This window comes from Biomphalaria glabrata, chromosome 17 (genome assembly GCF_947242115.1).
Source record: "Biomphalaria glabrata chromosome 17, xgBioGlab47.1, whole genome shotgun sequence".
Lineage (NCBI taxonomy): Eukaryota > Metazoa > Mollusca > Gastropoda > Planorbidae > Biomphalaria > Biomphalaria glabrata.
Window position 1 is genome coordinate 13,645,736 of NC_074727.1, and position 11,106 is coordinate 13,656,841.

Below are 11,106 nucleotides of genomic sequence, written 5' to 3' on the forward strand. Positions count from 1 at the left end.
GCACAGCCAGTCGTCTGAGGTGAAACCTGATTTTGTTTAACCTTTCCGTCGCGGCAGCTGGAACAGCCGGTAAATACAAACAGCTGAAATGTAACCATTTTATATAACCAACAATACATAGGAGATTATGTTTGACCTTTGACTCGCATATATTTTCTCTGGCACTGAAGGGCGTAAACATGAACAATAGGATCAATCCGATTCGGGATATTTGACCATAATTACATTATCGATAATCATTATCTGTTAAAGTGTGTACAGCATTTCTTATTGGCTAGACATTGTCACGTGAATGGTAACATTACATTTATTGATCAAATCAAAAATAATATACACCAAAAATCTGTTGTTGTTTTTTTTGGGTGGGGGTGGGATTTGTTAACATCAAAAATAAAAACAAAAACTTTATTTTTATATACAGGGCTATATGTTCTGTACATTACAATAAAGAAATTCTCAGTTTTGTTTACGTCTGATTTTATTGATTTTCTTTTGGTTTCTGATCTATACATAACAAAAATAATAATTCTACTTTAAAATGCTTTTTTAACGGTTGGGGAGGGGTATTTGAAGTGGGAGTAGCAGAAGGGCTGAGAAAGACGGGTGTTCACCATACCAGGCATATTAGTTAGGGTGCAAAATGGAACTAGTGCAGGACTATTAGAGACTTGTTCTCGAATGTTGAGTCAACAACTAGTGGGCTTTAATTTAAACCACTTAGAAAAAAATGGGCCTGGAGAGAAGGGGCGCTACCGGGTAAAAGGGAACTGCTTGGCAGGAGCGTTGCACACACACACGTATGATGATGTCTTGATTGGATGCCAGTTGGCGCTTAAAAATGTGACACAGTCTAACAATCTGCAGAATTAACTTTGTTTTGACAACTACAATCAGAGAGAGGGAGAAAGAGAGAGAGAGACAGTGAGAGAGAGAGAGAGAGAGAGAGAGAGAGAGAAGGAGGGAGCGGGTGGGCGTATGTCTGTTTATCTTTATATTGTTTGCTTACATTATAAACAAAACTTAGGCCTAATCTCTCTCTCTCTCTCTTTCTCTCTCTCTCTCTCTGTCTCACACACACACTCTCTCTCTTTCTCTCAATATATAGCCTAGAAATGAACCCACATGGCTGCCTCTGTCACTTAGTTCATTGCACTTTTATTTCTTTTCATTCGTTCTTCTACAGCAGTCATGCCCAAACCACGGCCCGCAGGCCATATCCGGTCCATGTCGCGTTACTTACCGAACCCTCTGTAGAGTGTCCATCAAGGAAGGGGTCGAGCATGCCACCTTTATAAGAGGCAGCGAAAATGAGATTCCTCAGTATTCCTATAATGTACCGCCACTTACCGTGAAAGAGCAGTCACCGCAGCGTAAGGTCCCCGTTGATGAACATCGTGGAGGATGGGCCAGCTTAGAGAATCATTTCTTTTCTCTTTACCAAGTGCAATGCTTGTTCGCTGGAACGTACTGTGGGAGCACACTGGAGAAAAGGCTTCCATTCCGTTAGTCTGTCTTCCCTAACAGACGTTTCCATGATGCGTCACGATGAGGCCTGGACTGCAGCCTCCGCAAAACGACCTCCCAAAACTTCTACTAGAAGCTCGGTTCCATTGGGCACTACGACATTTGTGTATGTGCATGTGTGTGAGTGTGTGTGTGTGTGTTTGTGTGGCTGATGTGACTGAGACCAATTGTTAGAGTAGGCCTCAACACTGACCTGCAACGTCACAACATGTGGGGCAGTTTAGACCAATAACTCGTTATCAAGTCGTACAGACCTGTGACGTGGAAACGAGCTATTGTTCTACAATGCCCACATGTTGTGACGTGGAAGGTAAATGTATTCCCCCCCCCACACACACACTTTCAGGTCAACAGGTTGGCCACCCTACGATTCGCTTCTCTAGTGAACTAACGACATGCTTAGAGCACCCATTGTTAGAACCACTGGTCCAATGGAAATGATCCAGTTGACCTCTAGTGGATCGTGCATAATGCAGATTTTGTTTTTGTGGATGCACTCTACAGAACCTAGATGTGTGTAAACGCTGCGTAAGGAGGTTTTCAAGTCACTTACCCTGAATAATCAGCGTATATGTGTGCAGGCCTTTGTGCTTGTGTGTCTAATGTCTCTTTAGTTTCCAACGCTCAGATATATTCAATTTACTTGTTTATAAGTGTGTGTGTGTATCTATATGTGTTTGTGTGCTCCTATTGCTGTGCATGTGTAAAACAATAAATATATAGGTCTAACGGTTTGTGTGCAAGATTTATTTATATGCATGCCATTACCAGCTACCGAAACAATGTTTTAGTAACAGGAACTCCCCTCCACTTCTAAACTGCCCCCCACTCACCTCCCCTTCTTCCATTTCTTCTCACGGTACGCCGTGAAATAACAATAACACTAGCAGCAGACGACCTGGTTGTAGGTAGACAGGATCAGGAGGCCGCCAGTTTCAAGCAGTGTGTGTGTATCATGCAATTCACTGAATCTTCTCTCTTTCAAATGTTCCAGGACACTTTAGAGCCACACATGGCTTTTTGAAGTATTCCAGTTGGGGTGTTCTGTGTTTTTCTTGTGTTCTTGTTTTTCTCGTATTTGTGTTTTTTTTCCAAGTTAAAAAATAAATAAATTATTAAATCTTTGGTTTCGTAATGAGCTGGAGAATTAACGTAAAGGTTTATTTCGTTTGAGTCTGAGGATTTTTTTCTGTACATCTGTGTTTTTCTCGAGAGATAGATGTAGGACTATGGGATGCAATCATCATTGGAAACTAGACGGAGAGTTACAGTTCATACCTGGAGCTCTTCTGTGTTTGGTCGTGAGTGTGTATGTGTGTAGTTTCTTGCTCTGATTCCATACAATTCCCAAAAGTCAAGCAAAAGAGAAAGTTTTAAAAGTTATTTATGTTTGAAAATAAAGTTTTTCCCGTGTTCCGTCACAAACAGAAAAACTTGCCCTCGTGGAACCCGCTCGATTTTGGATAATTAAAAAACAAAGGAGGATGCTTTGAGGGCATATATCATCATTCCTCTTTCAATTTCGGATGTGCATTTCTGAGTCTTCTCCTTTTATCATAGTTGTCATTGGTTCTAGTGCTGGGAATGCGAATCATTTTTTCTATGTTGAAAAGTTGATTAATGTCATTCAACATGCTCCCAGCCTGAAAAGGGGGAAACACTCTTCATCGTTCTCACAACGCAACTTTGGCGCCTTTTTTTTTGTACTCTTCCAAGTCGACGTGTTTCTGTGTGATTGTGTTAGGAACCAGTCGAAATTCTAGTTGGCAATTAACATGTCATTTCGACTTTTTAACAAAGTGGACAAAATGCAGGTAAGGGCGGATAACTTACATAACTTGTTATTTTAATGGAGTCGGTTATCTCCCCCACTCTGGACACCGCTGCGTGGAAAAGTTTATTTTATCTTAACTATTGCCCCCGAGAACCCCCCAGCTTCCTGTCGACGATGTATCCCAACACCAGCAGCTTCCGTTTTTTTTTTATGCGAGTGCCCTCGTTAATATGTCGGAACTCGCGCGTGCTCTTCTTCACGTGCGAGAAGTGGGTGTGTCTATCAGACAACACGCGGCATTGTTATGAAAATAGACACCGGGAGAAAAAAAAAAGTCTGAAGGAAATCTTTCAATCTTTACTTCCGTGGTGGTTTCACTGGTGAGACTTTTGGGACTTCACAGGGAAATTTGTTTCGTTTTTATTTACCCCATCCTTTGCGCGTTCCATCTTTTTTATTTTCTTACTTCTGTCCATTCTTTTTTTCTCCCGCCTTTTTTTGTTGTTGTTGACTGACTGGAGACAGATCATTTCTCCGACATTAGCACAGAGTTCAACAGGTGTCGAAATGAAACGCTTAGGTGATTTTTAAAGCTTTTGAATTAAATTACCTGGCTCCCCGTATCATGTGTGCTTCCGTACGCGACCTGTTGGCCCGATGACGTCAATGGGGGTAATTTCTGTCCTTAACACACACATGTAAATGTGCACACACGTATATGTACACACTCAGATATGTACACACGCAGACAGTGCCTGACCTGATTTTTTACACACAGTTGTAGAGAATCTAGAGTTGATAAGTAATGAAGTTGCATCTTTTGCTTACACCCTAGATTATATTTCATGCTGATTACGCAGTTCACGCGATAATATGAAAACCTACTTATTAATTGTTGTTTAAATTATGTCCAACTTATATGCATACTAAATAGATTTTTTCTCTTTAAAAAAAGTTTTGTGTGTGTGTGTGTGTATATGTAGTAGTTAGTATAACAGAACTTACGTAACATAGCAATACACATTTTAAAAAAAATTGACAAAAAATCTAAAACCGTTTGCATAAATGTGTTAAAAATATGATAAATGTTAATCTCCCCTACTATGGAGCCTCCCATGTTTGTTACTATTAATAGTGAATAGTTGTAAAAGTGATGTATTTTTATGAAAAAAAAAACTGCTTGCATAAGTGATTTAAAAATTAGATTTTTCGCTTTCAGAAAAGAAAAAAGTAGCCGTTGCATCAGAACTTTGAATGGGCTAAAATATTATGGTGTCGGTATCTTTTTACGAGATCTAAACGGGACAGACGGACAGACATTCCACACAAAACTAATAGCGTCTTTTTACCTTTCTGGGGCCGCTAAAAACAAAAATAACAACAAAAGTCTTATTTAATATAGTGCATTGTAAGACTTTTGCAAATCATCCCTCCCTAATGGTGAAACCATGGTTACATGAGATGTATGTTGGTAATATTCATCATTGGCCTCCTTCATTCGTAGAACGACTAGGGTTCATCTGGGACACTTTTTCATGTGACTGTGGAGCCCTAGTTTGGAGGGACACTCCCGTCATAGAATAAATCTGCATAACATTTCCTTTCCTATAAGTACGCAGTGATTTCAGTCACTAAAAAAGTCTTTGAAGGCGCCTCTAGATGGACGAGGGGTGATACAAAGGGTGGGGGGATTACAATTGATCTCCCATCCTTACCCAACCAGTTTGGATTTATAAGAATAATATATGGGTGAAGTGGCGTAGCTAGAGTGGGGGAGGAGGGGGGAGAATATGAAAACTCCCCTGCCCCTATTTAAGGGAGGCCCCCAAATGAATGTTCGAAATTATTTTTTACATTAAATATTAAATATTACGCAAAATGCAGGGGCCCCTAAAGATGTCAAGGCCCCCCCCCCGCGGTGCCCCAAATGATGGCCAATTCCTAGCTACGCCATTGTATGGGTGCTATATAGAAAACAAAAGATACCCGTGTAATCTACTGTGAGTATAAAACGATAAAGCTACACTAGATATACTAGAAAGCTTGCTGTCCTTCAAAGCTGCATACTATATCAAGAGGCCCGAACAAGACTCTGGCCCCAAAACCTCCTAAAGAACAAACAACTATACGGAGAACTGCCTGATCTGGAAACCACTTTGCCGTTCATCTCAGATCTAGGATTACTGATCTGAACTCTCTGACATGTCAAATGAGACCGAAGAAGAAGAATCTGGAAAGGGTCAATCGCATGACAATTAACTATTTATTTTAGAAAAGATCTTTGCGCGATCAACACAAAGCTTCGATCCAGTCTTACATTAGACTCGGGCAGGGGCGTAGCTAGGAATTTTCCATCATTTGGGGGCCCGAGGGGGCTTAACCTCTTTGGGGGCCCCTGCATTTTACGTAATATTTAATATTTAATGTTAAAAAAACACATTCATTTGGGGGCCCCCTCAAGTGGGGGCCCGGGGGCGATTTTTAAATTCTCCCCCCTGCTCCCCCCACCCTAGCTACGCCACTGGACTCGGGGTTCAAAGCTGATGTCCAAAGGGAAGAAAGCATATAATTGCAGCTTTTGTGAGCCTTGAACTCTTCCCACTTAGGATGACACCAGTGGGCATACATCAGCAACAGGCTATGTGCTAACGTCTGATCTTCCGCATTCTCCAAGCGAATACCTCCCATCTCCATCAAAGCCAATCGGATAATTGTAAATCACTAATTTGGGTTTTAAAAAAAAACTCACACCAGAAAAGAAGAGGGTTTGGGGAATAGCTTAAAAGTAATGAACGGGGGGTGGGGGACATTCATGTGCCAGGTAATCAGCTACGAATGCCAAGTGTACACATGCACTGGTAGAGAGCCGGAAGGTCAGACCGTCCCCGATAGACTAGTGCTCAACTATGCGTTCTTAACCCGACTTGATTATTCGGTTCCGATTGACTTAGTTGGAGAACCATCTGATCACTGACACTTACATCTATCTTTGGTTTTGATAAAAACTGCTACTATAGCCTTTGTCTTTAAAGCAGTCACTTTAATTTTCGTTCTTTATCATTCGGTGTTTGTTGTCTTCCTCGTTGTGAATTGGAAACAATTTTAACTCTTTCTCTCCGTAATTTTTCTTTCCACGGTTGGACGGAATTCTTCATTTTGCTCATGACTATTTCACTCCCCTGTTATGATTGAGCTTCAATAACGTTTTCGTTTGTTATCAGAAAATGTTTGTATTTGGTCCAGAATTAAAGGGAACTGCATGCTCTTTTTATAGAACACAAAGTAAAGTTTATAAAGTTAAGCATTAATTTAATTTAATGAGGTCAAATCAACGATGGTAACGTCAATTAGGAGAGAAAGAGTTCACGCTCTGCATTTAAATATACTCTGTAACAAGGACTAGGTTTCTCTGCCAGGTGTAATGAACAACTAACCCAAAGCAAACAACTCAACAGTTTCTACTACAGAATGAATGAAGTGTGAGATATATATAAAGTGTGGGGAGGCGGAGGTAGAGCGCGTGCCCGATATAAGTCAAGTAGTGACCTGCCTGTATGGACAAGTTCCATGTCCAGTTGGATGGTACTGCCAGCCTGTTCACGTTTTTGGCAGAGCCGTATCCTGGGGTCTCGAGTTTAAATCTGGGTGGACTAAGTTTTTAAATCGGTATTGTGTGAAACTGTTCGGAGTGGTCATTATGGTGACCACATGACACCCTCGTTGTGGTCACTTTAAAAAAGTAGAAGGGGGGGGGGTAAGAGCAATATCATATATATTTAGAGATAGAGAGAATGAGATAGAAGAGAGAATGAGATAGAAGAGAGAATGAGATAGAAGAGAGAATGAGATAGAAGAGAGAATGAGATAGAAGAGAGAATGAGATAGAAGAGAGAATGAGATAGAAGAGAGAATGAGATAGAAGAGAGAATGAGATAGAAGAGAGAATGAGATAGAAGAGAGATAGAAGAGAGAATGAGATAGAAGAGAGAATGAGATAGAAGAGAGAATGAGATAGAAGAGAGAATGAGATAGAAGAGAGATAGAAGAGGGAATGAGATAGAAGAGAGAATAAGATAGAAGAGAGAATGAGATAGAAGAGAGAATGAGATAGAAGAGAGATAGAAGAGAGAATGAGAAAGAAGAGAGAATGAGATGGAAGAGAGATAGAAGAGAGAATGAGAAAGAAGAGAGAATGAGATAGAAGAGAGAAAGAAGAGAGAATGAGATAGAAGAGAGAATAAGATAGAAGAGAGATAGAAGAGAGAATGAGAAAGAAGAGAGATAGAAGAGAGAATGAGAAAGAAGAGAGAATGAGATAGAAGAGAGATAGAAGAGAGAATGAGATAGAAGAGAGAATGAGATAGAAGAGAGAATGAGATAGAAGAGAGAATGAGAAAGAAGAGAGAATGAGATAGAAGAGAGAATGAGATAAAAGAGAGAATGAGATAGAAGAGAGATAGAAGAGAGAATAAGTTAGAAGAGAGAGTGAGATAGAAGAGAGAATGAGATAGAAGAGAGATAGAAGAGAGAATGAGATAGAAGAGAGATAGAAGAGAGAATGAGATAGAAGAGAGAATGAGATAGAAGAGAGATAGAAGAGAGAATGAGATAGAAGAGAGAATGAGATAGAAGAGAGAATGAGATAGAAGAGAGAATGAGATAGTAGAGAGAATGTTTTTTTTTCTTCCTTGCTTTTACTTGTGCCAATTAAATTCCAACGTCTCTCTTTACACTGTCTTGTACTGGTCATTCCCAGGTAGCATGTGGTCAGGCACCTGTTTATTCAATAGCAAAACAAATTAGTTCCAGCAATATTTAATCTGGTGCTCAAACGGCAAGCGTTCTTATCAGGATTAAATATACCTTTACAGTTGGCACTTTTGGACATTTAATAAACTATATTTGTTGTTTTCGGAAATTCTTTTCGCCACATCCTCTTGTCCTTCAGACCAGCTAATCTCAACTCACTAGATAGGCTACTGGAAAGACGATGTGCTACACTATAAATGGTGCAAAGGTTTGATTAAAAAAATTGTTTTAGAACCATTGGACACATAGATCACTATGACCTAGTCGTGCAAATAAATCCCGCACTGTGTGAGTCCGAGTGTTATCTCCCTTACTGCTATTTAAACCTTCACTTCGTTGCATGTGCCAGATACAAGCAGTGATATGGACATCCCATTAGACTTTACCTCTAAATGAAAGTGAAATACCCCGGTGTTACTAAGAATAACCTTTGCCATTGGCGGAAAGTTTCAGTACGGAGTAATTCCCGATATACCGTATTACCTGTATAACCCACTTACGCCTATACCACTTACGAATCACAAAAAAAGTAAAACAAAATAACCCATAACATTTTTAACCCATTACATTTTTACTACACACCCATTACATTTTGACCACACACATTACATTTTTACCACAAACCAATTACATTTTTACCACACACCCATTACATTTTTACCACACACCTATTACATTTTTACCACACATCCATTACATTTTTACCACACACCCATTACATTTTTACCACACACCCATTACATTTTTACCACACATCCATTACATTTTTACCATACACCCAAGACATTTTTACCACACACTTATATCAATTTTTACCACACATCCATTACATTTTTTTTACCACACACCCATTATATTTTTACCACACACTTATTACAATTTTTACCACACATCCATTACATTTTTACCACTCACTTATTACAATTTTTACCACACACCCATTACATTTTTACCACACACCCATTACATTTTTACCACACACCCATTACATTTGTTTGTTTACCTCTATACTCTCACACACATTTTACTTAGGTTAAAACAACAACAACACACCTTGGACACAAACTCAAACAATATCAACCAGCATTTATTAGATTGATGGCGCGAAGACTTTTAAGCCTTTTATCAAGCCCCTTTGATGTGTCTTTTTTTTGTTCAAGTCAATAAGTCGCCTCTATTCACTGTCAACAGAAGTCAATAAGTCGCCTCTATTCACTGTCAACAGAAGTCAATAAGTCGCCTCTATTCACTGTCAACAGAAGTCAATAAGTCGCCTCTATTCACTGTCAACAGAAGTCAATAAGTCGCCTCTATTCACTGTCAACAGAAGTCAATAAGTCGCCTCTATTCACTGTAAACAGAAGTCAATAAGTCGCCTCTATTCACTGTAAACACAAGTCAATAAGTCGCCTCTATTCACTGTAAACAGAAGTCAATAAGTCGCTTCTATTCACTGTAAACACAAGTCAATAAGTCGCCTCTATTCACTGTAAACAGAAGTCAATAAGTCGCCTCTATTCACTGTCAACAGAAGTCAATAAGTCGCCTCTATTCACTGTCAACAGAAGTCAATAAGTCGCCTCTATTCACTGTAAACACAAGTCAATAAGTCGCCTCTATTCACTGTAAACACAAGTCAATTAGTCGCCTCTATTCACTGTAAACACAAGTCAATAAGTCGCCTCTATTCACTGTAAACACAAGTCAATAAGTCGCCTCTATTCACTGTAAACACAAGTCAATAAGTCGCCTCTATTCACTGTAAACACAAGTCAATAAGTCGCCTCTATTCACTGTAAACACAAGTCAATAAGTCGCCTCTATTCACTGTAAACAGAAGTCGCACTTTTCTCGACAATTTTGTTCCCCACTAAATACAACAAGTTGAACGCCCTGAACAAAATTCTATTACCACCAACCAGTTCAGCCTACATTTACCTTCATAACCCCCTCCTTGACTTCTTCCAGGCTGTTCTGGAATATAATTCAGGTCAATTACATCTCCCCACCCCCCTTTTTTTATTTCACACACAAAGAAAAAAACAACTTCCAGCCTTTTGTCCCATGATTCTTGAATAGGTTGAAATCCAGTAGTGCTAAAATAATAAGTTCCACTCAAGTCGACTCAGCTGTTTAAATAGACACCTGAAGATGGGACTTTATTGCCTATACTTGTAGAGCTCAACAATGTTCTACAGAAAGCATTTTTTCGTCCAACTTTGGCTGCCCATAGGCCTCCGTAGCCAGGCCTGGGGCCGTGTGAAAGTGATGTTAAGAAAAACAGCAACAAAAAAAAAAATATAAGAAAATAAACGAAGATAGAAAAGTCAATGACCTTAACTGAAACAAAAGTATGTGAAGATTGGCAATACGTAAAATATGTTATGCTGATATTTGATAGACCAATCGGTCTAGATATTTGATCGGCAAGTCAATGGCCTGAGTCACGACCTACAAACCAATGTTTTAAGCTGGAGTTTAGGTGCAAACTTATAATAGCCTTATATAAATAAGAGACGAATGCTTGCATTCTATTGAGATCTTGACACATTATTGGGATAAACATTTTAATACTCCAGTGAAAAACGGAATTAAGAAACAAAACCTTGTATGAATTTGTCCTAGCATGTGCATTAGAAAAAGAAATGCATTGTTTGTTTGACATGTTTCGGATGTTCCTTCAGAATTGAAGATTATCCAAGCCAAAACCTCACGTAGGACGTGCGGGGAAGGGCGGCGTGCAGGATTCGAACCCGGGGCCATCGCGATGACAGATCAGAGCGTACACCACACGACCAGGCAGCCACATTTTGCCTTCTGTGTGTTTTATCGAGTAGTCGTATAGACTTGCTACGCTCATACCTGGTGAGCGTTAGACGTGAGTACATCTCTAGATGTAAGTCCACTCTCAGAGTCACAGACACTATAACACAAGTACAACCTGGCAGCGGAATAATTGCCAGGAAGTTTCAGCCCTCGTCTCGGGCGCCACTTGTTTT

At 39.7% G+C, this 11,106-nt stretch overlaps 1 protein-coding gene across 6 annotated transcripts in view; it reads left to right on the forward strand.

Moving 5' to 3' along the window:
* LOC106061566 (calmodulin-A-like) overlaps nt 1-11,106 on the forward strand; it is a 313,065-nt gene that overhangs the window by 175,277 nt on the left and 126,682 nt on the right. Inside the window, exon 1 of one of the 6 annotated variants that reach the window (XM_056016319.1) lies at nt 2,447-3,338. The exons of the other annotated variants lie outside the window; for them this stretch is intronic. Within the exon in view, the coding sequence (XP_055872294.1) occupies nt 3,300-3,338 (39 nt within the window). The 5' untranslated portion in view covers nt 2,447-3,299. Of the gene's footprint in view, nt 1-2,446; nt 3,339-11,106 lie in introns of those variants that run through there. 6 annotated transcript variants of the gene reach the window in all.